This window comes from Ochotona princeps, chromosome 5 (assembly GCF_030435755.1).
Source record: "Ochotona princeps isolate mOchPri1 chromosome 5, mOchPri1.hap1, whole genome shotgun sequence".
NCBI classification, from domain to species: domain Eukaryota; kingdom Metazoa; phylum Chordata; class Mammalia; order Lagomorpha; family Ochotonidae; genus Ochotona; species Ochotona princeps.
Genome location: NC_080836.1, coordinates 107,300,179 through 107,327,147, shown reverse-complemented (window position 1 = coordinate 107,327,147; position 26,969 = coordinate 107,300,179). Strand labels below are relative to the sequence as shown.

The following is a 26,969-nucleotide window of genomic DNA, read 5'->3' as shown; positions in this document are numbered from 1 at the left end:
AGGGAGGTGACAGAGCCAGGTCCTCAACTGGATTCGCATCCGGGCCCTGGAGGCTCTTTGCTCAAAGTATGTTTGTGAGTCCCGGCACCCATAACCACAGGTCTGCTGCAGTTCTGCTGGCCCCGGGGTGGGCCAGGCATTCCTCTACTCTGATGCTCTGACCAGCACAGGGATGGAGACTGGCTCTGCACGGCCCTCGGGCCAGGTGTTGGCCTTGCTGCACCTCCCCTAGGGACGGCTTTGGTCATTCCACAGGGGCCGTCCACTTCCTGCGTGGGCTCCCGAGGGACGCCTGTGGCGCCTTGTCTCGGAGCGGCCCCTGCACTGCCCAGACCTCGCCCGGCTCAGCTGCTGCTTGCTCTGTTCTCTGTGCAGATGGACTCTCGGGCCGTGACCAGCCGGTGGAGCTGCTGAACCCGCCGCGTGTCAGCCACATGCCTGGTACTGGTAAGTGAGCATGACGGGCCTGGCCAGCCCCGGGGGTGCGAGAGGCCATGCTCTCCAGCAGGGTGAGGACTAATGAGGTGAAGAAATGCTGGGGGCTGCAGCTGTAAGCCTGCAGCGAGCTCTGGCCCGGTGGAGCGCACCAGGCCTGCAGCCGGGCAGCCAGCTTCGAAGGCGTGCCCACCCAGCCCAGCAGACCTGGGTCTGTGTGACCTTTGCCCCACAGCATCCAGTTCTAGAGCAGCTACTTGAGACCCCAGGGCCCATCTTGGCCTTCCTTCCCCTCACTGTCTGGAGGGTTTCCCTTGCCCAGGGTGTGGGTGAAATTCCCCAGGCTGCTAAGGGGCCACGCGGAGCCCCTGGGGCTGTGTGTGTCCTTTGTCCCCCTGCTGGGGGGGCACGGGATGCCTCGCAGATACTCCAGAGGACACATCAAGACTGGCACTTCCTCTTGTGTCCTCGTGGCCTATGCCAATCCCCTGTGTAATGGGGCATCCTGGAGCAAGCTTTGGTGCTCCTCCAAGCATGGGCCTGTCAGTGGGTTAGTGCCCGACACGTGCTGCCAAGGTGCCATGCCCCAGGGGACCACACTTCCGGCCACTTGTGAGGGCAGCGCAGGCGTCTGTGCTAGCCCCAGCCCAAGCAGGTGACCGTGTAGCCCCATGTTTTCCCCTGCCTCGGGTGGGGACGGTGATGCCCCTCTGCAGAGGTCAGATCTGCGTGGGCACTGTGCAGTAGGAGAGAGCTCTGCATGGGCCTCAGTATCCTGGCCACAAAGCAGGCTGCCTGGCCCTCAGCCTCATCCTCCTGTGAGTTCCCTCGCCAGTGCAGATGGGGGCCTGACAGGGGAGTGTGCACCCCCACATGGTGATGTGGTGTCCAACAGGGGAGTGTGCACCCCCACATGGTGATGTGGTGTCCAACAGGGGAGTGTGCACCCCCACATGGTGATGGGGTGTCCAACAGGGGAGTGTGCACCCCCACATGGTGATGGGGTGTCTGCCAGGAGGACGTGCACCCCCACATGGTGATGTGGTGTCCAACAGGGGAGTGTGCACCCCCACATGGTGATGGGGTGTCCAACAGGGGAGTGTGCACCCCCACATGGTGATGGGGTGTCTGCCAGGAGGACGTGCACCCCCACATGGTGATGGGGTGTCTGCCAGGAGGACGTGCACCCCCACATGGTGATGTGTCCAACAGGGGAGTGTGCACCCCCACATGGTGATGGGGTGTCCAACAGGGGAGTGTGCACCCCCACATGGTGATGGGGTGTCTGCCAGGAGGACGTGCACCCCCACATGGTGATGGGGTGTCCAACAGGGGAGTGTGCACCCCCACATGGTGATGGGGTGTCCAACAGGGGAGTGTGCACTCCCACATGGTGATGGGGTGTCGGCCAGGGGAACATGTACCCCCACATGGTGATGGGGTATCCGACAGGGGAAGGCGTACCCCCACATGGTGGTGGGGTGTCCGACAGGGAAAGGCGCACCCCCACATGGTGGTGGGGTGTCGACAGGGAAAGGCGCACCCCCACATGGTGATGGGGTGTCCGACAGGGGAGTGTGCGCCCCCACATGGTGGTGGGGTGTCCGACAGGGGAAAGGCGCACCCCCACATGGTGATGGGGTGTCTGACAGGGGAAGGCGTACCCCCACATGGTGATGGGGTGTCCGACAGGGGAAGGTGTTCCCCCACATGGTGGTGGGGTGTCCAACAGGGGAAACATGCTCCTTGCATCTAACAGGAAGATGCATGCCCCCCATAGGTGATCGGGCCTCTCAGTAGAATTGGAGCCCCTCATATAGCAGCAATGAGAGACCACCAGGGGAATGACACCCCAAATGGTGAGGGGGCCTTCTGGAGAACTGCACCTCCACACACAGCCCTGACCTCCCACGGGAAGGGTCCTCCCTGACAGCATGGTCAGCACTGTCGTGATGGTGTCCGCACTTGCTTAGGCTCAGGCCTAAGGAGTTTGGCTCTGTCCATGTTCCTGCGTCCTCTCAGATGCTCGGGCTGCGGAAGTCGGCTGGAGGAAAAGGAGAGTGCTCCTGGCTTTGTCTGTCCCATTCCCCTCTTCACTTCCGCTGTGTAGTGAGACTTGCCCTCCTTCCCAATTTGTTTTCCTGTTTTGAAAAATCTATTTATAAACCACTTAAAAAGGCAGAACACTTGTCTGCCCCTGTGACCCCATCACAGCACGTGCTTCTGGAATGTTCTGTACACGGAACACCAGATTGCAGATCAGGCTGGGGGTGCCTTCAGATGTCCCCTTGGTGCACAGGCAGGCCCACACCCAGGCCCAGCTTGGGACAGGGCTCCTTGCTGGCCCTGCGTTTTCCTGGGGAGTCAGAAGCATGGCCCAAGGAACAGGAACCTGGGGGACGGATACTGTGGAACTGCGGTGGAGACCCCGCCTACAGTGCCAGCATGCCGCACGGGCTCCTGTTCAGGTCCAGCTGCTCCACTTCTGACCCAGCTCCCTGCTTGTGCCCAGGGAGAGCAGGAGAGGACGACCCAAAGCCTTGGGCCCCTGCACCTCCGGGAGACCCAGAAAAGGCTGCTGGGTCCTGGCTTTAGCCAGACCTACACCAGCTATTAAATGAGGAGTGAAAGTGGATGCGAGATATCTTTCTTTTTCAATCTCTCTCTGTTTTGCTGTATCTTTCAAATAGACTTTTTGTTTTTTTTTCTTAAATAAACAGTAGGAGAAACATGGCCCTAGGAACATGTCCTGTGATCCCACTCCCAACTGCAGCCTGTACGCGGGTTCTGTGGAATGCAGAAATAAGCACTGTAACACTCTGGGTTGTGGAGTCATACCTGCGTGTGACATACAGCACCCAGGTGCGGGTGGAGCTTTCAGGGCCATGCAGCCGGTGTATCACGAGCCACGAACAGGAAACAGCACAGGGCGTGTGAAGCCACAAGAGGGGTACAACTGAAGAGGCTCAGTGTTCCCATGTGGAAGCACTGCTGTAGGCAGTTGACGTGTGGGAGCACCTCAAGCACTCACTGTTCACATGTGGGAACACGTCACTACACTCACTGTTCACATGTGGGAGCACCTCAAGCACTCACTGTTCACGTGTGGGAGCACCTCAAGCACTCACTGTTCACGTGTGGGAGCACCTCAAACACTCACTGTCCACATGTGGGAGCACCTCAAGCACTCACTGTCCACATGTGGGAGCACCTCAAGCACTCACTGTTGACGTGTGGGAGCACCTCAAGCACTCACTGTTCACGTGTGGGAGCACCTCAAGCACTCACTGTTCACGTGTGGGAGCACCTCAAACACTCACTGTTCACGTGTGGGAGCACCTCAAGCACTCACTGTTCACATGTGGGAACACGTCAAGCACTCACTGTTCACGTGTGGGAGCACCTCAAGCACTCACTGTTCACATTGCTTTGTTGATGTGTGCTGACGCATCACATGGTTTCTGGAAGGGCTTTGTCCTAGGAATGTGTCCACGTGTGGCCCCTGCATCCTGTCTCTGCTTCTCTTCCTGCTGTTTGGCCCCACGTGTGCTGCCCTTATGGTTTCTGTGCAAAGCTGCAGTGCCTGCCCCTTCAGTGGTGTGAGGGACTTAGGACTGCCAGGCCACCTCCCCAGGGCGGCCATCTGGAGTGTCAGACGGGGCAGTGGCAAGGACACAGTCGTCTGAGATCCCTGGAGCCATTCCTGCAGGGACTGTGAGCTGCCCAGCAGCCCCGGTCAGGGGAAGGGTGCAGGATCAGCTCTTTGCTGCCCTGGGCCATTGCTGCTCCGTGGCGTGCACTGAGAACCTGCGTGCGGGTGAGGGCCGAGCCCTTCCGTCTGCTGCCTGGGAAGATCGTGGCACCTGCTGAGCACCTTGCCTGCTTAGCTTTTGCTTTGTCTTTTGCTTGCTTGCTTGTTTTTAATTTTGGAGAGCAGTAAAATATAGAATATAAAAACCCCCAATAAGATCATTTGTTTGCACTTTTGGGAACGAAACATCCGTTGCTCATGTTCTGAGAGCCTAAAGGGAGAGTCCTCTTTCCTCCAGCAGGTGGCTTGCGGGCACGGCCAATGCCTGTTGGTGAGCGGGGCTTCTTCCCACGAGGCCTTGTGTACCGTGTAGTTAGGAGCTGATCAGGGGACCCTGAGAGCCCTTCTGGCTTGGGGCCAGCTGCCATCTCCTGGCTGGGTGTGCTGCTGAGTGGTCCTTGGTTCCGTCGCTGAATGTTCATGAGCCTCTGGCTCCCCAGAAACTGCCATGTCTCTCCGTGCCTACCAGTGCCCACACAGACCCCACCCCACTCCCAATGCGGGGCAGCCCTGGTACCCCTGCTGGGAGACCATCCCTCTGGTATGTCCTCTCAGGGGCACAAACACAGGAAGTAGTGCTCCCACCAAGAGCCCTGAGCACTCCTAGGTGGAGGCTGCCAGCTTGAGCCTTGCTGTGTTGCACTGCCTGGGCTGCAGCTGGCAGGCCTGGGAACTGGGGCTCCTGCCTGAAAGGGTCACAGGGATTTCCAGCTGCCTGGCCCTGGCGATGCATGCCCCAGGAGAGTGTACACAAAGGCATGTTTAAGGTGGGGCGGCAGCTCCCCAGCAGGTTCCCCAGCTCGGCTACCATGCTTGCTGCGTCTTCCAGCGTGAAGGGCCCCTTTCTCTCTGCCTTTGCAGTGATCTCCGTGGAGTTCTTGGCTGACTCCAAAGCAGGGGAAGCTGGGAGGCCGCACAGCAGAATGCTGACAGGGCCTCTGCGGAGGGCCCAGCACCTGCCCTGTCAGTGCTGTGCACACAGCTGGGAGGCACTGGGGTCTGCCCGGGAGCTTGCTGTCCCTCTAGGAGCCTCAGTAGGAGCCCCTGTCTCTCGCAGTACAGTGTGGCTGGTGTTTGCCCATGGTACTGGCCATCTGCCCCTTTGTTGGGGATTTGGGGATTTGCTCCCACAGTGGCCTTCCTGCCAGCAGAAAGCCCACTGTGTACACCTCTTCAGGGGAGCATGTACCCCAAGACAGATGGGCTCTGTGTTTCCAAAGGGGATGCTGGTGGCTGTTCCTGTTCGGCAGCATCTTCCAGGAGACCTTGGCCTGGTCACTGGCCCTCCAGAAAGGAACCTGGCCTTTGCCAGCTGCCTGAGAGGTGGGGTGCTGGGAATCTAGGCCCAGAACTTGGCTCTTCTGGTCTGGTCCTGCGGCAGCTTGCCCGTCAAGGTCTGTGTGCATCCTGGGACCTCTTAGCTGGAAAAGCCACACCTGCTTGAGGCCTGCAGCTGCTGGAAGACAGGCCCGCTGTGGGACTGCCATGGTTTGCCATCGGTAGTGTGCTGGCTGTGTTAGTAATGTCTTCTTTTAAAAGATGTATGTGTATTGGAAAGGCAGAGTTACAAGAGGAGAGAAAGATTTCTTACCTGCTGTTTCACTCCCCAAGTGGCTGCAACAGCAGAGCCGAACCAGTCTGAAGCCAGGAACCAGGAGCTTCCTCTAGGTCTTACATGCAAGAGACCCAGGCTTTGGGCCATCCTCCATTGCTTTTCCATGCTACAAGCTGGGAACTGTATTGAAAGTTGAGCAGCCAAGGCTCAAACCATCACCTGTACATTATGTGGGTACCACAGGTGGGGATCTAACCTGACTCAGCACTTATCAGGCCCCTGCGACATTTTTTCACAACCCACATGCCATGCAGTGGACCATGGACAGAGTAAGGTGACTACCCACTGTCATTTTTCGCCAGTACCACCTCTGCAGCTCTTGGTGGCTGCCCAGGGCCAGCTGAGCTCATGTCCTCTCCTGACTCTGCCTACCCGTTGTGTTCTTGCTAGAACCCCAGCACCTGCAGGAAGAGAATGTGGCCTGCTGTCCGGGCTGTTTGTGCTCAGCACCTGCTGTTTGCCACGTGCCTGTTTGCAGCATGGGTGTGCGTGGTACGGGGCCACGGGCCCCAGCGCTCACTGCCCGTGTGGAGTGCCTCCCGGTGCTCACACCCTCAGAGGACCTGCTGTGCTGAGTTGGCCCCTGACTGGCTGGCAGCTTCACGGTGGCAGGGCCTGCGGTGGCGTGCGTGCTGAAAATAAGGGACAGGTGCTGGGGAGGTCAGGTCAGTGTCTTCTTTGTCCCCTTCGTGGGGCTGATGGCCAGGGAGACACTCGAGCTGGGCTATGGGTGGTACTCAGCTGGGGGTGTCCTTTCCTTTGGACAGCGTCGTCTCGGAGCCTGTGCCGCCATCATGGTACCTTACCCCTCACAGGTGCCTGCAGTCTAGCCAGCACTAGCCCAGGGCTCTAGGGACCACACTGCCTCGAGTCCCCGTCTCACCCTGGCCCCTGGGAATGGAAAATGACTGTGTCTAAGGAGGCATTCACCGCTGGTCCTCACACGTGGGGAGACCCAAGCCGGACCCCATGGTCACAGAGATCCTGAGTGACGTATGAAGCTGGAGCTGAGGCCATCCCGGTGTCCTGTCATAAGGGCTTGGCTGGCGCATAAGGGGAACCAGGAGCCCTGCCAGTCCGGGTCCCTACTGACCTGGCCCTGGGGCTGGCCATGGCAGGCAGTTAGGCTCTGGCTCTGTGAGGCGGGGGCTCCTGGAGGGGTGAGTGAGCTGCAGAGGGGCTGTGGCAGCCCTGGGGGGCAGCAGAGGTCACACTCGGCAGAGTGGTTCAGGTTCTAGAGACTGGCAGTCTCAACGTTTGTGGAAGTTGCAGCTGGATAGGCTGCCAGACGAGTTACGGGCTTGCAGCAAGTGACCCAAAGCTGTGATGCCTGGAGACCCGACCTGGGAGAGATGAGTGCTGAGTGGGCAGGTGTGGCTCAGGGAGCAGTGTGGGCTTGTTCCCCCATGGGAGTGAGAGCGAGGGCATTGCTTCTGGCACCCATTCAGACAGTGCCTGCTCCCAAGTGGCTGGGCTCTGCTGCCACACTGTAGCCAGGGCAGCAGCTACGGACAGGCCCTTCCTGCCCATCATCACGGGACTGCGTGTTAACCAGCAGATGTTACCCAGAGGTGTTCCATCATTGGTAGGAGGCCAAGGCTGGAGGCTCCCTCCACATGGATGCCCTCCCTGCCCCAATGCCCACGCTGCCTGCTGCCCACGGAGTCCCTCCCCTGAAAGGGAATGCACTGTTGCTTGTCACCCCAAGTTCACCCTACCTTAGTTGTGGTGGGAAAGCCAAGTGGAAGGCTCAGGGAGCCATAGGGAGCCTGTCCTGGGCAAAGTCACCCTGCCCTGGCCTGCCGCTGCCCCTGGCTCCTGCCCAGCCTCTGACCCTCGCCCACTAACCCCCAAGTGTTCTCACCTCTCTGAGACATTACTGTTGAGGGAACGTGTTTCCTGTGCGCTCCCAACACTGTAGTGAAGTCCTATGCTGCCCTTGAAGCTGGCCGAGCGCAAGTTCCGAAAGGCACTTGTGTGACCGAGATGGCAAGGTGCTGCAGAAGTGACACCCCACCCCCGCACTACGGGCACTTTTTATTTCTGAGATGATGTGTTTTTACCCGAGTTGAGAGTGACTTGTAGTTACCGCCGTGTGGGTGGGGAGAGGAGCAGCCGGCTGTGCAGCGTGTCAGGGCCTGGGGTGTCTCTGGGGGCGTGGCTGGCTCTGAGTCCTGCCCAGTGCTCGCAGTGAGGAGCGCCACCTGTTTTCTTGCCGATGTGAAGCCGCAACACCTGCTTCCTGAAAGGCCCAACGGGGGAGAGCCGAGTCAGCATGCAGCGATCCACTGCAGCCTCTCGCTGCCCTGGTGTTGTTGCTGCACAGCCGCCTCCTTCTGGACGCTGGCCAGCCGTGTGGGGGCAGCCCCAGCCTGTGTGGGCCTCGGGCACGCTTGTCCGGACTGTCTGTCTAGAGCATCTGGGAAGTGCCCATAGGCACTGCAGGAGGGCCATGTTGCCAGCCTCTCACCTAGCTGTGACCTGCAGCTCCTGCCCAGTCAGGGCACAGGGATTTCCAGCAGGTGGGCCTTTCCCCCAGGGACACAGAGCATCAGGAGCGTAGGCCGGGTTTTCTGCAGTGCTCTGAGGACAGTCTCAGGTGGGCATGGGGAGCAGTCTGCTGCTTGCCTGGGCCTCGGGTCAAAGAATGAGGGAGTGCCCTTGGCCTGATGCCCTCCAGCAGGGAGTCGCCTCTAGGTAGATGCCACCGAGGTGACCTGAGCTAGGGCGCAGCTGCCAGCAGGGTGTGCCGCTCCCGGCCGCCTGGGGTGTCCCGACCACTGAGGTGACATGAGCTCCGTCAGGCTGAGCTTTCAAAATGCACACGCAGCGTCAGAGGCCGGCCAGAGGAGCTGACAGGGCTGGTGCAGGGCGTTGGCGTTGGGCTGCAGCTTGGGGTGAGTTCACCGGAGGGGCGGGCGAGCCCAGCTCTGACTCCCCACGTGATGGCCCAGGCGCTGGAGACCCACATGGTCTTGCCTCAGCCCGGTGCGGCTTGGCTATTGCGGGCATCTCGGGAGTAGCCAGTGGTAAAGCCTTCTTGTGTTGTAAAAACGTCACATGTGTAGATGAGCTGCTCTTCAGTTTGAAGTTCTTTGTGGGTGACGGGAGGTGACTCATGAAACATCAGTTCAGCACAAGTGTTGTGGTTGGGGGGCGGGAGGGGCAGGCTGCAGCCTCACCCTCTCTCCCACGCACCTGGGCAGCCTCCGGTCCACCCAGAAGAAGCTGCTGGCTCCTGGCTTCAGCCTAGCTGGGGGGTGACCCAGTGGCAGTAAGATCTTCCTTACTCTGTCTCTGTCTCTCATTCGGCATAAGACTGTCCCGTCTTGGTGCTTCCGGTGACTGTGGAATTAGCTTTTCTAAACTCGACATGTTGGGGGACACAGGTTTCTGAAAGTGTGTGACTCATTTCCCATTTTGATGAGAAAGTTTGCTGGATGTGATGAGAAGTAGAGACAGGAAGGCTGTGAACAGAGCGGCTGGACTCACTGCCCTTAGTCACCGTGGGGCTGGCCTGGGGCTGTGTGCTCTGTCCCCTCCTTGCTTGTGGGAACTCTGAAAGCTCTTTCCTAGTGAGCGCTTGTTCTTGTCCTGTGGACTGGTTGCTGAGCGATAGCCTCAATTCTGGCATCTTCTCACCTGCCTGATCAGCTGACTGCACACCGGCTTCCCTCAGCTCCGTCTGGCCCCACGGTCCCTCCTGCTGCTTCCTCTCCTCCCACTTTCCCTTGAGCGCCCTGTGATCCGGGTATGGTGCCGATTAGATGCATCGGTTAAGAGCTCAGGTGGGTAAGACCATATTTTCAGGCTCAGCTTTCAGAGGCTCCTAAGCTGTTTGTATTGGTGATGTGTTGTTGGTTACAGGAGGCAGTGTTTGGCAGGACACTTGCAGGGTCCCTGTGTCGCCTAGTTTGGCCACTGTATGCCCAGGTCTCTGTCTCCTCATGTTTCTGGGTGTTTTACTCAGTTCGTTGCTATAATGGGACACTCAGCCTGGTGATTCAGAAAGAGGTCTGGCTGGACTCCAGGCCAAGGGCACCTGGCGAGGGTCTCCCGTCCCGGAGGCCTCCAGGCCAAGGGCACCTGGCGAGGGTCTCCCGCCCCGGAGGCCTCCAAGCCAAGGGCACCTGGCGAGGGTCTCCCCAGACTTCGAGCTGGCCAGCAGGAAAGTTGACGAGAGAGCCCAGGGCCTGCTGTGTCTCGAGAGTGCCTGCTTCGGCGGCTGCACCTGTGTGCTGGCGAGCCAGGCCACAGTCTGTCCGGAAGCTCTGCACTGGGTTCTTTTTGGGTTGCTGGGCTGGGGAACCAGGCAAGAGCAGCAGTGGCAAGCCCACTGCTCACCCTGGGTGTGCGTGTCTGTCAATGTGTCTGTGTATCTATGTGTGTGTGTGTGTGTGAATTGGTGTCAGTTGTATCTAAATCAGTGTGTGTGTACCTGGGCGTCTGTAGATATGTTGTATGCCAGTGTATTGGCAGTGAGCTTGGGTGTGTGTTTTTGGTTGGTATCTGTATCTGTATATGTATTATGCGTGTGTATATGTGTGTCTGTGTCTGCATGTATGTCTAAGTATATTGGTGTGTGTATAGTGTTCCTGTCTGTATATGCGTGTGTGTCTGTGTAACTGTTTATGTGTCTGTGTGTAACTGTGTTTGTAACTGTTTATGTGTGTGTGTCTGTAACTGTGTGTAACTGTTCATGTGTGTGTAACTGTTTATGTGTCTCTGTGTGTAACTGTTTATGTGTGTGTAACTGTTTATGTGTGTGTAACTGTGTGTGTAACTGTTTATGCGCGTGTGTAACTGTTTATGTGTGTGTAACTTTATGCGTGTGTGTCTGTGTAACTGTTTATGTGTGCGTATAACTGTTTATGTGTCTGTGTCTGTAACTGTTTATGTGTCTGTGTAACTTTCTGTGTCTATGTGTAACTGTAACTGTTTATGTGTGTGTGTGTGTGTAACTGCTTATGTGTCTGTGTCTGTAACTGTTTATGTGTGTGTAACTGTTTGTGTCTGTGTAACTTTATGTGTGTGTGTAACTGTTCATGTGTGTGTGTCTGTAACTATTATATATCGATGTGTCTCTTGGTCTGAAGTTCTTCCTGTCTGGCCGGCTGCCACCAGGGAAGAGGCCCTCCAGGGCCCTCGCTCTCCCACTGACCCCTGCCACTCACCTGTGCTCTGTCGTCGGTTGGCACTGCCCTCTTTGTGCAGTTGAGGCCCTGTGGCCGCTCTGCCTCCTCTCCTTGTTCCTCACCTTCTCTGGGTGAAAGCCTGGGTGGGCACCTGCTGCCATGGCTCGCTGGGTCTGGACTTGGCCACTCGGCAGAGTGCTTGAGGCTCACGCTGTGTTGTGTGCATCCTCCGTGCTCCCCAGGCCCCCTGCTCACTTGTCTCTGTCCGGTTCTGGGCAGCCGCAGCCACCTCAGACCCTCTGGGCTCTCCCAGCAATCAAGGGTGGAGGCTGGGGTTGGGGGGAGGCAGCGAGGGAGGGCTGAAGGCCATTGGGGAAAGGTGGTTGGGGGACAGCGAGGCTCATACAGTTGGCTTTGGGTGCCCAGTGGAGGGGTGAGGAAGAGGCGGAGCAGTGTCCAGTGTGTCTTAAGTGACGGGGCAGTGGGTGGGGGTGGCTGCATTGTAGACACTGAGAGTGTTGGGCTCTGAGTACACAGGACACTGTATGGCCTGCAGCCTGGCCCAGGGGTAGCCCTTAGCCTGCCTGAGGGGTTCCAGGCACAGACACGGGGTGCAGCCTGGCCCAGGGGTGAGCTGAGTAACCATCACATCCTGGCTGTTGAAAGACTGGAAAGGGGAGGTTCATCCACGTGCCACGCAGGGGACCCTGCTTTGCCCCAGCAAGGCCAGAGTGGAGCCTGTTTGAGGTGCACCCGGCTGTGACCTGGCCGTGATCTGGCCTGAGGTTGAACGTGGACATGCCAGTGTCTGGCAGCAGAGTGGGGACCATGAGCACCTGAGCACTCCGCCCATGTCTGTGCCCCGCAGGGCCTGCCAGGTGTCCTGTCCAGGGCGCTCACTGCCCACAGCTGACTGCTGTGCAGAATGCCCCCACGGGCTGGGTCTCCCATCTGAACCAAGCAGTGCAGCCTGGGACCAGGGCACAGGGTGCTGTGCAGGCAGCCCAGTGGCCAGCCCTCTGCCCTCAGCACCCCCGCGCTGCCCCAGGCCCGGGCGTTTCTCCACTCGCTTGACTCGGCTCGTCCATCTCATTTGCCTCGTTCACCCTCCTTCCCTCTCCTAACCTCCCAGAGCTGGGATTTTACCCCACCTCTTCCAGAAGTGGTGACTCCAGCGTGGCCCCATGTGCCTGGCATGTGCAAGCCCTTCCCAAGCTCTATTACTAGCAGAGTCAGGTGGATCCTGGAGTCTGCACCTGCTTTGTGCTGGGGGTTTGGGGCCTGGGCCAGGTGAGGAGGCACCCTTGAGTCCCAGAGGTCACTCAGGGTCCAGCTCCAAACCTCTGTTCTAGGCAGCAGCACATGTGGCCGGTGGCAGTTCAGTGGTGTGCGTGTCCTAGGCGGACGACTGGCCCCTGCTCAGTGCCCATGGGTGCTGAATGTTGCTGGCACTTCACTTTCTTCCTGGTTTCCGAAGGAGCAAGCTCTGCTTCCAGTTTGAGCACCGAGTAGGCTTTTTCCATCTGCCCATCTACCTAGCAGAGCTCCTGCCCTCAGCTCCTGCCTGCGGCTGGTGGGGAGGTCTGGTCCCAGGCAGGGCCCTGGCTGGACTGCAGGAGGACAGGCGGCCATGGTCTGCACAGTGACCTGAGGATCTTGGGGAGCTGCTGGGAGTTGGCCTGTTGGGGATCAGAGTCACAAGGTGCACATTTGGGTTTGTTGCGGCCTTGCGGTTTTAGACATGAAAACAGGTTTTCAGAGACTTTCCTGTGCCAGCAGCCGGGCTGGGCGACACCAGTGCGCTTGTCCTCATTCCCAGGACCAGGTGGGGGTGAGCCTGCCCTGGCACGGAGCTTTCCGGGAAAGAGAAAGTGACCTGGAGCACCCCCAGGGGAGAGGCTCGTGTTTGCAGCATCCACTTCCTACCGCAGTGCAGGCAGATGTCCCCAGGAGCTGGCGCTCGTCCCCGTGCCTCCCTGACCTGCTCGGCGGCGCTGCCCGTCCCTCCGCCAGCTCCAGGTTAAACAGTCCCTGTGTGCGTCCCCAGTGCGTTCATGTTTTACGTTTAGTTGCATTTCGTTTCACATTTTCATTTTACTTGCAAACACAACAGTACAAAACCAAGCAGCCTCTTCTCAGCCGTGTTTTTATTTTCAAGCACAGCTTGAATTGCGGTGGATTGCTAGCGGAAGTGCATTTCTTTGGTGTTTCGTATGTTCATCTAAATGAGGGAGAGAAGTGCCGTGTGGATTTCCTCTCCACGTCACGTGGCGTTCCCTGCAGTCCCTCTCAGTCTGTGCACTGTAGAGTGCTGATGGCGTCTCTGCCAGTTGCACACGCAGTCACACGCGTGTGCACATGCAGACACACACATGTGTGCACACAACTGGCCTGAGACGGGAGGGGATGCTCCACCTGCAGAAGCCCCACAGGCTGCAGCCGAGTTGAGCCCCGGAACCAGCAGCTTGGGAAGGCAGCGCCTAAGGAGAGAAGTGCCAGGGCGCAGGCTGTAGAGCCAGCTATGTCGTCCCCATCAACTCCTGCCAACCAGGACGGGGCCATGACACTGGGTGCCCAGGGCCACTGTCCTTGGAATGGGCCTCGCTGACCTGCCACCTGAGACAGAGATCATGAGAAGCTGAGGTTAAAATGTGGCATCCAAAGATCTCACACGAGCAGAGCATAAACTACTGGAGGGTGCGAGGGGAGAGGGAGGTAGCATGCCCCAAGAGTCCCCACCCCTTGGCAGTACTAGAAAGAGACACCGACAAGCCTGGGCTTCGCATGGTGAGAACTGTATTTCTACAAGCCATAGGGGCAAGGGGCTGTTCCACAGGCAGCCAGGGGAACACACTGGCCCTTCCCCAGGGACCACCATCCCAGGGCATTGCGATTCAGGCGCAAGGAGGCAGTGAGTGCAGTGCCCGACAGGAATCCTGCAGGTTGACGGGACAGTGAGCGCAGTGCCCGACAGGAATCCTGCAGGTTGACAGGAGGGGACACTAAAGGGTGTCCTGTTTGTCGTGAGGCCTCCCCATTGGCAGCATTTCTTTTTACTGCAGAGGTGTGACACCTTCAGCCACAGCATCCTGAAGGGCAAATGCAGGATCATGTGCATCAGTGGGGAGACCCGGGCACGAGCCTGAGGAGGAGGCCCCCAGAGTCCTGTGGGAGCAGGTGCAGGGTTGGCCCCACTACACTGCCTGCGTTCACATTGCACAGGTGTGTCTGCCTGGGCCTTCCTTGGTACTCGGGCACCTGAACATGTGGTGCCTGCTGCCCCTGTCTGGTGACGCTCCTTCCTGCGGACCTCCCAGCTAGCTGGCTCTGAGATCTGGAGGTGGCCCTGGCTCCTGCCCCGTGGCTGTCGGGCACCCGTGCTGGTCGGCATGGATGCCCCAGTGGAGAGCCCAGGATCTGGGTGTCGCCTTGATCTGTTGCAGACACAGGGGCTCCAGCACCCTCAGCCCACAGAGCCGTGAGTGTTGGGGAAGGACTGCCCCAAGTGGGTCTCACTACTGTCCTTGGTCTCCACAAGTGTGCCTCAGTGTGGGGTGATTTGCATAAGATGGGCAGTGTTCCAGCAGGTTCCAGTACTCGCCCCCAGATGTGCACCAAGTGCTGTGGTCACGGGGTTGTGATACCTATTGTTTCCATGAGTCAGAAATGCCTCTTTTATGCTCTTGCTCTGAGTGAGTCACTTTCTCTGAAAAGGTCGCTGACCCCTACGGGCAGTGTCACTGTGGTCCCTGTCTGTGTGGGCCGTGAGATGGTGTCGTGCCAAACGGGCTGCGTTGGAGTCATGGGGAGCCGACCTCCTCCCTGGCAGTGGCTGTGGGAGAGGCTGGGGGGCGGCTGGCAGTTTCTGTTTGTGATTGCACTCCTCCTCAGCCCGGCCTCGCTCTTGGCGGAGCCTGAATGTGCCCCTTGTGCTGGCGCTGGCGTCACGAGCCGCTGGCATTCATCGGTCTCTCAAGGCACAACCTATAGCAGCAGCTTCTTAGTCTCCCGCAGAACATTCGTGAGAATACAGGCATCGTTTGCATACCGCGTCCCCATAGTAGAGAAGGTTTGATTGTTTTCCCTGGGGCACCCCGGGTCAAAGGTGCCGGGATCCTCCCCGGGCCCCGCGGCATCTCCTGGGTTTCTGATACAGGAATAGCCACACCGTGACGCACTGTGCCCAGCCTGAGTGGTGACTGGTCCACACCTGCGCACGCAGCATGGCCCCAGCCCCCACCCAGGGCTTCCACTGGCCTCCTGAGGAGCGAGAAACCTACACCCCGGGGTCCCTGCACTCTGGGCCTGCAGATGTAGTGGTATTGGCAGGCTGGGCCACCTGAAATTTCCTTAGTGCTGCTTTCTGCTTCCTCCGGTGGAGAAGGTGGCCTGGTCCTTGGGACGGGGAAGGCAGAGCTTAACCCCATGCCGGCCCTGGGCCAGGCAGAGGCTTCACGCCTCTGCCCCAGCAACAGGCACAGCTGCTTCCTGTTGGGCCACCCAGGTCATGCTGGGTGGTGGAGGTGCACCGCAGGGCTGCTCCCCTTCGAGCCGACTTGAAGCCACACACTTGTTCCTTGGTGTCCCTGCGAGTCTAGAGGCCAAAGGAAGCTGCCCCTCTCCGCTGTCCCCAGCTCTTGTGCTCACTCCTCCCTGGAAGCTGACCCACGCCTGTGCTGCTCAAGCACTCAGCAGGAGGGCTCGGCCACTAGGCCGGGCAGGAGGAGCCTCCCACTGTCCGTGTGGACCTGGGGCTGGGAGGCACGGTGAGCAGCGTCAGTGTGTTGCACTTCTGTGTGAGCACACACTCTGGTTTACACATGGCGTGGAGTTTCACGTTATTTGTTTTGCACACAGCACACTCAGAATGGCATGGCTATCCCTGCTGAGGCCCAGAAAGGCCACCATGGGTCATGGGGGGCCGTGCGGGCATGTCTGCAGGCCGCCAAGGGACTTTGGTGGCAGGGGCTGGAGGCTCCCCACTGTTTTGGAGCCAGAGATGGGGTCTGTGTCAGGGCAACAGGCATGAGTCCTGGACCTCCTGTGGGCTGGTGGGGCTGGCCGTAGGCAGAGACCTGGACAGAGCTGTGCCCACCTGTTGACGGGGCGCACACCAAGAGCTCAGGGCTCCCAGGTTGTGTCATTGCAGATTCCTCGGAAGAAGAAATGTCCACCTACTCAGAGAGCCTTAACGAGCCTCCAAAAAAATGTTGAAAGTTAGTATTTAGGAATGGCACCATATGTTAAGCTGCCATCTGACACTGGTACCCCATGGGAGCACTGGTTTAGGTCCTGGCTGCTCTCCTTGCAATCCAGGCCCCTGCCCAGGGCCTCCCCTAGCTGAGCTGAGACCATCCCGGCAGGGTCTGTGTGGGGCTGTGGCCAGGCTGTGTGGGAAAAGGGACCTACTGCAAGGTGGTTTTGTTACATGGAGCTGCATGGTGCTGGGCTAGCAGGGGGTCTCTAGTGAGGCCTTTGGTCACCTAGGCACATCCTCGCCGAGTGGGGTCTTGCTTGAGAAGCAGTGAACTCCCTGATGGGTCATGCATGCCGATTTGCCTAGAGAGACCTCCCTGAACCACCAGACAGGAACAGGATGGCCTCATGGCCCCACCCTGCGCCATGCACACCCCATCGCTGCTGTTTACGCCCCAGGAAGGACCGTGCTGTCCTTACTGACAGGCCAGCAGGGACCATCTCTGGGCCCATCAGTGTGGGCAGAGCAGTCGGCGCAGCGGCTGTGGGCCCAGCCACCGACCGTCTCCTCCTCTTTCCGCCCATGCCTGTCCTGGGGCTGGGCTGCTATTGATCTAGCTGTGCCTGTCACATGTGACTGGAGGAGGAGAGGCTGCCGTCTGTGGGACAGCGGCTAGCGAGGGACGAGGACACTCAGACTACCTTGCTCCTGGCCACACCACCTCCACGCAGCTGTCTGCCTTTCTTCCAGCCATGTGGGCAGTGGTACCTCTTGACTGTTGACAGTCAAGAACCCCTTGGCCACCCAAGGAAGGAGCCAGCCCCCTCGTGTGACCCAAGGGCCCGCCACCCCTGGTAGCCAAGCTTGGCCCAACTCGTGGGTTCTGCCAGCCTAGCTTACCCTGGAGACAGGGGCCGTGGCAGGACAGGTCAGGAGCCAGGTCAGCAATGCACAGAGATGGGGTGATGGTGACGTTAGGCCTCAGGAACCCAGGAGCTTCCCATGTTGAGCAGCTTGCCTCTGCACCCAGGTCTGTGGGCACAATGGCTGCCCTCCGCTGGGAGACACGAGGCTCCCAGAGAGTTTGGGGCTGGCAGGTCCAGGATTGGAGCCTTGAGCACACCCTGCCTCGGCAGGAGAAGGCCACAGCCCGGGGCCAGCTCTGGCCCCCTGCATGGACACTGGCCTCAGCAGCAGTGTGCCAGACCCGTATTGCCCGAGTCAGCAGGCTGGGGGCTGGGAAGCGTAATTTTCCCAGAAACGGGGTTCACGCTGGGACTTGGTCTGAGGCCATCTGCAGCCAGTGTCTGTGAACTGGAGTCGGGCTTCGAGCCACAGGGCCACTGTCTAGGAGTCAGCGAGCAAAGCCAAGGCCATGCCTCCTCCCTCTGCCTTGGCCTCATGTGTGACCATGTAGAGGGTGCCAGCCTCCAGGCCTCCTCGTGTCTGCAGTGTCACATGTACAGCCAGTGAGCTGTGTGTGACAGGTGACAAGTAGTGGTTGATGGCTGATAGGTGTGATGGATGAGTGTCTTCACAGGTAGTGTGTGACAAAGCATACTCGTGACAGGTAACAGGGTCCTGTGTGTGGCAGCTGGTGTGTGGCAGGGCGTGATGGTGACTGTTGTCTTAGTATAACAGGTAACAGGGTCCTGTGTGTGACAACTGGTGTGTGACAAGGCGTGATGGTGACTGTTGACTGAGAGTGTAGCAGGTGGCAGGTGCTGTGTGACAAAGCATACTCGTGACAGGTAACAGGGTCCTGTGTGTGACAGCTGGTGTGTGACAAGGCGTGATGGTGACTGTTGTCTTAGTATAACAGGTAACAGGGTCCTGTGTGTGACAGCTGGTGTGTGACAAGGCGTGGTGGTGACCGTGTGGACTAGGCAGTGAGCTGATTGCTGTGGGAAACAGGAAGCAGTGTGTGGTGTCTGTGTGACAGATGGCGTGTCCCTGGGGTACATGTGAGGACCTGACTGGGGGTGAAGCCGGTCACAGGTGGGCTCTCTCAGGAGCTGAGTGGTCTGGAAAGGAGCCCATGAGGCAGGGGTTCTGACCTCGGTACGTTTTAGCTTACCACTGTGCGTTGTCTTTCTCCCTTCACCCGGGTGCTGATCCTGAGGGTCAGGATGGGTTTTGTGTCTGCCCTGGGCAGAGTCACAGCCTGCTGTGGGTGTCCATCAGTGTGGCCCGGATCCCAGGCCGCAGCCAGGATCTGTCACTGGCCCTAGTGTGTAAACAGCCTGCCCAGAAGGGCACTTGCTCTCCACGGACATGGCCTCTGCTCCGTGCACCTGTCCAACCACTGGCGCTCACTGTTGTGGCTCACGCAGCTCTCAAGTGGCTGCGAGGGGTGAGGAGGAGGCAGGCCAGGCCAGCGGGCCCGGAGTTCCGGCCTCAACCTCTGCTCTGCTGGCCTGGTCCTTTCTCTTTGTTTCTCACTTGCCAGTCTTCAGAATGACGTCAGCAAAGCCTTTGGGCCTTCAGAGGCCTTTGAGGGAGGGTCAGAGAGAGGCCCTGCGTCCCCGGCCTGACCTTCCACACTGGAGCACACAAGTGCAGCCCCGGGACGCCGGGTGCCATGCTTACGGCCTGCTTACGGGGCGCGCGTCACAGGCCTCTCCACCCAGGGCCTCCCTGGACGGCGGCCAGTGGACCTGGGGAGGGCTGCGGGCGGGTAGGAGCCCAGCTGGCCGTGCCCAGCAGTGACTGCTCTGCTCTCTCTGCAGTGGACGTGGCCGCGGCTCTGCCCCTGCAGGTGGCCCCCTCGGCTGTGCCCATGGACCTGCGCCTGGACCACCCATTTGTGCTGCCCGTGGCCGAGCCCGCGCTGCGGGAGCAGCGGCTGCAGCAGGAGCTCCTTGCGCTGAAGCAGCAGCAGCAGCTGCAGAGGCAGGTCCTCATCGCCGAGTTCCAGCGGCAGCACGAGCAGCTGTCGCGGCAGCACGAGGCCCAGCTACATGAGCACATGAAGGTAGGTCCGCTGCTGCTGGCCGCGTCCTCCTGCAGCGGCTGGAGCCAGGTGGGGTGGGGTCTCACGGGAGGCAGCCCCTCCAGGTCAGCCACAAGCCTGTGGGTCAGGAATCTTGTCCTGGATCAGCTGCACGGGGGACCTTTGCGTGGGCCAAGAGAAGCTGTGGGTTTCACTCTGTCCTGATCCTGAAGTCTGGCCTTCTGTGCATGGGCAGCGAGAAGAGGTGCCAGGAGAGTCAGCAGTGAGCGGGGGGAACATGTGTCCCCCGTCCCTGCTTCTTCCTTGACTGTCAGCTGGAGTTGGGGACACGTGTCCCCGTCCCTGCTTCTTCCTTGACTTTCCTGTATGTTGTGGATTTCTCCCCACTGACCTTTTGTAATTAGAAGAGTATTTTCATTTAAACAAAGTGTCAGAAACATCCACAACTTTTTCTGCTGCCTGCTCCCCGCACATGTTCTGTTGAATCCTGGGTTCTGTGATAAAACTGCCAGGGAGGGTGTGTGTTAGCTGCACTCAGTGAGGCATTGACCGTGAGCAGCTGACACCTGGACCACATGGAGGCACACATGGCGATGGGGAGGGTACACGGTCATGGGGTTCCCAGAGCCACACGAGACGAGATGAAGGTCCCAGAGCCACCTTCTAAGCAGCCGGGTGTTGTAACGTGACGTGCCCCAGCTCTCCGTGGCCTCCAACCACGTTGTCAGCTGGTGGTTCTGACTCAGGCCACAGTCTGCGCCAGTCGGGCTGCATTGGCATCTGATGTGCCTGCAGCCCTGGAGCCAGGTGCCACGCTTCCACGTCTGCATGCAGCAGTGTGGGCAGAGGGCCTCGAGCCTGTGTCCGTGAGACTGGCTGGTGAGAGTGGTAGGCCAGGGAGAAAGCGTTGTCTCCCGAGCCTTGCTGTGAGAACAGCAGCGACAGCCACACCGTTACCACCAGCCACACGCCCACCACGACAGCCGCACCGTTACCACCAGCCACACGCCCACCACGACAGCCGCACCGTTACCACCAGCCACACGCCCACCACGACAGCCGCACCGTTACCACCAGCCACACGCCCACCATGACAACCATTACCACCACTGCCACCCCATGGTACGTCCACCTGCCCAGGCATCCTGCATGGGACGTGCCCAGAACAGCCTGTCCTCCTGCATGGGACGTGCCCAGAACAGCCTGTCCTCCTGCGTGGGACGTGCCCGGAACAGCCTGTGCCTGCCCCCAGGTGGCTTTGCTACAGTTCTGTGACTTGAACACGGAGGAAGCTCTGCCCGCACCTGCAGCAGGACCGCTGGTGCAGAGTGGCTTTCTGGGAAGAAAGGGGAGTGTCATCTTTTTTTGTTTTTAAGATCTCTTTATTTTTATGGGAAAGGTAGATTTACAGAGAGAAGGAGAGACAGAAAATCTTCCATCCGATGGTTCGCTCCGCAAGTAGCTGCAATGGTTGAAGCTGAGCTGATCCAAAACCAGGAGCTCTTCCGGGTCTCCCACATGGGTTCAGGGTCGAAAGGCCTTGTGCCATCCTCCACTGCTTTCCCAGGCCACAAGCAGAGAGCTGGATGGGAAGTGGGGCTGCTGGGTTTAGAAGCAGCACCCATATGGGATCCCAGTGCATTCAACGACCTTAGCTGCTAGGCTGTCACACCGGGCCCAGGAGTGTCATTGATGTTCTTACGGGGTGGGAAGTGTCGTTCCCACTTATAAGGAAAAGCCCTGCAGGAGGAGCTGAGAAAAGCAGCGTGTGTGTGTGTGTGTGTGTGTGAGAGCACGCGGGGGGGGGGCAGGAGGGGGCAGGCAGTGCTGGGGCAGGAGCACAGAGAAGGGACCTTCAGCCACTCATGGCCCTTTGGCCTGTGCTGGCCGTGGAGGCCACCTCAGGCCCGGGGTCTGGGTCCTGTCTTCTCCCTTTCCTAGGGTGACTGCTCAGGAACCTTGACCTCACGGAGAGTGCGGTTCTAGTCTTGTGTCTTCCATGAACCTCAGCCAGAAGACACCTGGTCAGGACTCCCGGCTGCCTTTCTCCGTGCTGCCCAGCACCGCCTGAGGGGCTGCCTAGGCTGCCCCGTGCTCGTCTCGGGGAAAAGCTCCCGAGGGGATGCTGCCACTGCGGCTTGCACACGGAAGGTGTGAGAGCTGGCCCCGGCTGGGCAGTGCCCATTCTCTCCTGGTCCTTGCCAGCCTCATAAGCTTGGAGAGTTCCTCACAAGTGCACCTGACTTCCGTGTGTGTTGTGTTCACAGTAACCTTTCCCCAAGAGCACAGCAAAGAAGGTGACAGGCACACCGTGCAGAGTCCCGCCTGGTGCTGCTGGGGCGCGGCCAGGAAGGCCTTGCACAGGCCTCCTATGCACCGGCCCCGCAGAGGCCCCTTGGAGCACAGCTGTCCAGCACCGCCCCAGCCCTGTGGCAGGGTTAGGCACACGGCTTCTTGGTCAGTCTGAAGTTCTGCTGGCAAAGCAAGTAAGAGAAGTGTAAGGCAAGGATGGCTGCTGTGCTGGTCAGTAGGGCATAGTGGCCAGCTGTGTGCCAGTCCAGTGGGTGGTGGGTATGAGGGATGCTGGCACTAAGAGAAGCCCAGCTGCAGAGTCTGTCTCCTGAGCCGGGCGTGGGGTGGTGCTCGGGTCGATTTGTCTAAGTGTTGCCCGTAGTCAGTCGGCCCCCTCTGAGTCCTGTCTCGCTGTTAGCCACCGTGTGTGCTGAGAGAAGCACATTGCCCATCTCTGGCACTCGGCTGCCCTCAGGAGTCACACCTCAGGAGCCAGCTGGCATCCCTGCCCCTGCAGCCACCCAGGCTCTCAGGGCATCCACCGGCATGCGTGGCACCTGGACACAGGGCCTCATGGGGCAAGCCAGTGTTAGGCGCATCACCCACTGCCCACCAGGACTCATTACTTGAAAACTGGATTGAAGCAGATTGGCCAGGACTCGAACCTGTGCTCCCACATGGGGTCGGGTACAGGTATCCCCAGCAGCAGGTTAGCCCACTGTACCACAGTACCTACCCCTCAATGCTGGCTTTTTAGAAATCAATTTGATAGGGGCCCACATTGGGACGTAGCACATTCACTCACTGGCTGCAGTGCTGGCATCCTGTGTGGGCACTGGTTCTAGTCCCAGCTGCTCTACTTTGGATCCAGCTGCCTGCTAATGCCTGGGAAAGCAACAGCGGATGGCCCAAGTCATGAGGCCTGTACCCACCTGGGGGACCAAGATAGAACTCCTGGCTCCTGGCTTGGCTCGGCTTAGCCCCAGCCACGGCAGCCATTGGAAGAGTGAACCGACAAATGGAAGATCTTTCTCCCTCTGTCTCATCTCTCTATGCTTCCAATAAGCATTAAGAAGTCTTTAAAAATAAATAAATGGATAAATGCATTCGAATCCCTCAGAACAATGGCATCTGCTATTACAGGGTCCCTTTCCCTCAGACACCTGGGGCCATCAACCTGTCACCTGGATGCCTTCCCAGCCTGCTTTCCCAGGGCAGCTCTGCCTGCTGCGTGTGCTTCCAAGAAGTGCTACGGAGTTGAGGAGGCTCCTGGGCTGCTGTGATGCCCTGGGCACCCTGGGGCTGCGTCCCTTCTGCTTTCTCTCTTGTGCCAGGGGCGGGGGGAGAGCAAGAGCGGGATGGCCCTCATCTGCATCCATGAGTGTGAGCCATGCTCTCGTCTGCGGAGTCTCTGCCTCACGAGTGTCGGCCACAAGGTCTCAGCGACCACCAGGAGGTGCCTTCCTGGGGCTTGGGCTGAGGACCCGGCCTGCCCACGGGTGGTGGGCACACACGGGCCTGTGAGTGCACAGACGCTAGGTTGGTTTTTCTCACCTTACAGCACAGCAGGCTGCTAGGCCAGCACGTGGAGCAGCAAGGCATCCAGTCCCTGGGTGCTCACCTGGGCAGCGCCAGCCCAGAGTGATGCACAGGCCTGGGTATCCGTCCTGCCAGTGGGTTCCAAGAGCTTGCTGGGCTGTTCGCTGGGAAGACCTCCCATGCTGGAAGCCCTGCCCTGTGGCCTTGTCCCAGCTGCTGCTCCTGGGCTGGAGGTGCTGGCCACATTCCTGGCCTTCTGCCCTCCCCGCTGCTGGTTTAGGGCCTGCCAGTGCCCCCACTGCAGCCTGTCCGCCAGTGCTCCCTTCTGGAAGTGACGTGACCCAAGGAAGGCCATAGGTGGGCCTGGCACATTACCCTGGGCAGGGTGACGCTGCTAGCCTGCAAGTACGCTACCACTGGGCAGGCCCACTAGGGGACCATGGCATTGGCCACCTCCGTAGCTTGGCTGGATGTGGCCAACAGACCAGCTCCATGGGCGGCGATAGCACAATCAAGGGGCCAGGTGCGGCCTAGAGCGTGGGGTCAGCCTCGTGCCAGAACTGGCTGTGAAGGGGCAAAGGGCCTGTGTCTGGACACCCCCAGGCGGACCAGGACCGGACCAAGGCCCCACGTGACTGTGCATGCCCTCAGTGCGTTAGGTGGTGGCCGTGGACATCTTGGTTCTGTCCGTCTCTTACTGCTCCTGCTGCCTCCTTTTGCTGGGAGTCATCGGACCAACTGGTCCCTCAGTTCCAGTCCTGGACTGGCTTCATTTCGGGAATGAAAGAATGAGAACTCTTCCCTTAACATGGTTGGTTCGATGTGCTTGGCACGCGGTGGCATCTTGTGACTGGAGTAGGAAGGAGCCTGAGCAGCCTGAACTTCGGTTTCTTCAACAGCTCTGGTGTTGTACTTGACCCTGGGAGCCATGTGAATCCTCGGCACCCCCAAACCACAGGGCTGCCTGGGAAACTGGCCCAGGAAGACGCCCAGGTTCAAGAGAACGGCCACCCGCGCTCTGCAGGTCTCTGGTCAGGAAGGGCTCCAGCTAGGCCACCTTGGGACCCCAACTTTTCAGAAGTACAGGGTACAAGGGATGTGTTTGCTGAGCCACAGTGGCCCTTGGGGGTGGTTGCCCTGGCAAGGCTCAGAGCTTGCAGCATGCCCAGGTCCTCCTTCTGACGGACCAGCAGGGTGTCACGCTGTTCCTGCCTGTCCCCTCCATGAGGGGTGAGGCCCAGGAAGAACCATGGCTCTGTTTGCGCGCGCACACACACACACACACACACACGCTGGCCGACAGCTCCCACCCTCTGAGCCTCGTGGGGCTGTGACCTGCTGTTTTCAGGTGTCCACTCCAGGGCAGTCTGGGAGGGGTTCACTGGGGGCGCCCATGTCTGCAGATGCCCACGCATGCCCACCCACCCACCCCACACACACTTGCACAAGCCAGATGGTTACGCACCCCCCACTCCTTGCTCCCGGCAGGACTGCACCCTGACGCACTCCCATGTTGTCTCTGGTGAGCACACTACCTCACAGAGTAGCTCCAAGTGTGTCAGAGCTTGGAGGAGCCTGCCTGCACATCAGCTCCTGCCAGGCCCCTCGCCACTCTGACTGGGGCCTCTGCCGGTCTCCCTCCTTCCATGCTGAAGGGCAAAGTGCTGCCTGCCATTCCTCCCTGGGACCTGCCCGGCCACCTGCCTGGCTGCCTCCTGCCCCCCCAGGCCTGGGAGCAGCGCTGTAGTGTTTGATGGACACCTGCCCATCCCTGTGCATTGTTCACTACCTGGGGCAGTGAGTTCTCCTCCCCCGTGCCGTGGTGGCGGGCCGCTCGCTGTCCCTGTGTACACCGTCACCGTCACCGTCACCGTCACCGTCACCGCTCAGAGGCTGCGGAGGCTTTTCTCACTCAGTGTGTGTGCTTCCCATCTGTTACAAAGGCAGCTTTTCTAGCCTGGATGCAGGCTGGGACACGCATGGCCACCCAGCCAGTGTCCTGTTTTAAATGTGATGGATCCTTGCTGGATTCCTTTCATGGCTGAGTGGGATCCCCGCTGAGGGGGTGTGGACGTTGGGAGCCACCCCCCTTGCTCTCACAGAGCCCCTGACCTGAGGACACAGGCAGATGCTTCACCCATTAGGAAGCTCCAGGCCGTTTTGGGGGTGGTCAGGGGCTTCCTGCCCTCTGAGTTACTCTCAAAGGGTGGGCTGGCCTGATCGTGCCTGACCGTGCCGCCCCACCTGCAGCAGCAGCAGGAGATGCTGGCCATGAAACACCAGCAGGAGCTGCTGGAGCACCAGCGCAAGCTGGAGAGGCATCGCCAGGAGCAGGAGCTGGAGAAGCAACACCGGGAGCAGAAGCTGCAGCAACTCAAGAACAAGGAGAAAGGCAAAGAGAGTGAGTGTGGGGGCGGGGCCTGGGTGGGGGTGGGGTCAGTGACAGCCCCAGGGGCGGGGCTAGAGGCGGGGTCAGTGACAAGGCCCCTGGGGAGGGCAGGGTTAGGGAGGGGAGGATTCCTGCGTTTCTGTCCTGGGAGGACTGCATGCAGCAGCCGGCACTGAGAGCTCACGGTCCTCCGGGGGAGGACTTGCACGCAGCAGCTGCACTGAGAGCTCACGGTCCTCTCTGACACATTGCATTCTGGTGGTTTCATGAACCCTGGGTGGGACTAAGCCCTTCTGCTATCCCCCGAGGCATCACCCACAGGAGACACTCCACCTCCACCCCTTCCTGCTCGTGGCACCCTGTGCTCCCCTCAGCACTCCTTCCCCTGAGCTCGGCCTCACTTAGGTGTCTGCCCTACACCAGGTGCTGTGGCCAGCACAGAGGTGAAGATGAAATTGCAAGAGTTTGTTCTCAATAAGAAGAAGGCGCTGGCCCACAGGAACCTGAACCAGTGCATTTCCAGTGACCCCCGCTACTGGTACGGGTAAGTGGCTGCTATGGCGGCCCCTGCTGAGGCCACCTGGGAGGGTGAGCTTGTCACATGCCTGGGGCTTCCTGGCGCTGTGTGCCACTGAGAGGCCTGCCAGAGTGCGTAGCCCTGGGCAGTCTTAAGAGGAACTCGTGTGGTTCCTGGAGCCCTTGCCCACGCTTTGGGCCCATGTGCACCCTGACCAGCCACAGTGGGAGCCACGGACCCTGGCACGTGCTCTAGGCCACGCGTGGGCCTCTGCCGGGTGTGTGCCGGGTGTACTGCTCTGGGCAGGCAGGCAAGCCCTTGTATGTTTCGTTGTTGATGCCAGAGCCCCCAGAGCAGACAGACGCCTCAGAAGAGCCTGGTCCCTGCCGAGCACTATGTGAGCCCACCGGCTACTTCTGGATCGGCTGGCAGAGGCCCCTGGCTGCAGGAGAGTGGCCATTCCCACTCATCAGCTGCCTCGGAGCCCTCTGGCCATGGCACACGGCAGGTCCACTCCAGCAGCACCCATCCTGGGCACCATGACTCAGAAACTCACTGAGCGACTGTGACGGGGTAGTCGAGAACAAGCAGCAAGAACAGCAGTGAGGGCAGCGTGTCCAGGAGCGAAGGGCCCATCGGTGCTTGGGGATGCCCATCTCTGGACCCCAGGGTCTGTGGGGACCCGAAGGATCTGAGGCATGAGGCAGGCAGAGGGTGCGGGCTGCCCTGAGTCCGGCCCAGCAGGGAGGCACCATAGCTTCCCCACCGACTAACCTGGCCCTGTGGAGCTGGGGCAGTGAGGGACCACATGGGACCCTTGGAGGACACCTGGACACAGAGCAGACTGAGGCCCCCACGTGCAGCTGGCAGAGAGAGGCGATCAGCAGAGCTTGCTGTGCGGGAGGGCCACCTCCAGGCTAGCCAGCTAGTGGAGAGGACCGCTTCCTGTCTGGCTGACCCCTGGGAGTCTACTTCCTGCCTGAATGACCCCAGCCAGCCAAGGTTCTGGGCCTAGTGGGGGGCGTTAAGGAAGGGGGTGACAGGGGGCCCGGGCGGGCACCAGTGAGGGGCGTTAAGGAAGGGGGT

The 26,969-nt window shown here is 59.7% G+C and overlaps 1 protein-coding gene across 7 annotated transcripts in view; it reads left to right on the top strand.

Moving 5' to 3' along the window:
* HDAC4 (histone deacetylase 4) overlaps positions 1 to 26,969 on the top strand; it is a 162,025-nt gene that overhangs the window by 91,544 nt on the left and 43,512 nt on the right. For 4 of the 7 annotated variants that reach the window (XM_058665200.1, XM_058665202.1, XM_058665206.1 and 1 more), the window contains 4 exons: positions 376 to 447; positions 18,923 to 19,167; positions 25,228 to 25,378; positions 25,790 to 25,910. In XM_058665200.1, the coding sequence (XP_058521183.1) occupies positions 376 to 447; positions 18,923 to 19,167; positions 25,228 to 25,378; positions 25,790 to 25,910 (589 nt within the window). The remainder of the gene's footprint in view (positions 1 to 375; positions 448 to 18,922; positions 19,168 to 25,227; positions 25,379 to 25,789; positions 25,911 to 26,969) is intronic. The other 3 variants (XM_058665205.1, XM_058665203.1, XM_058665201.1) reach the window with 3 other exon arrangements.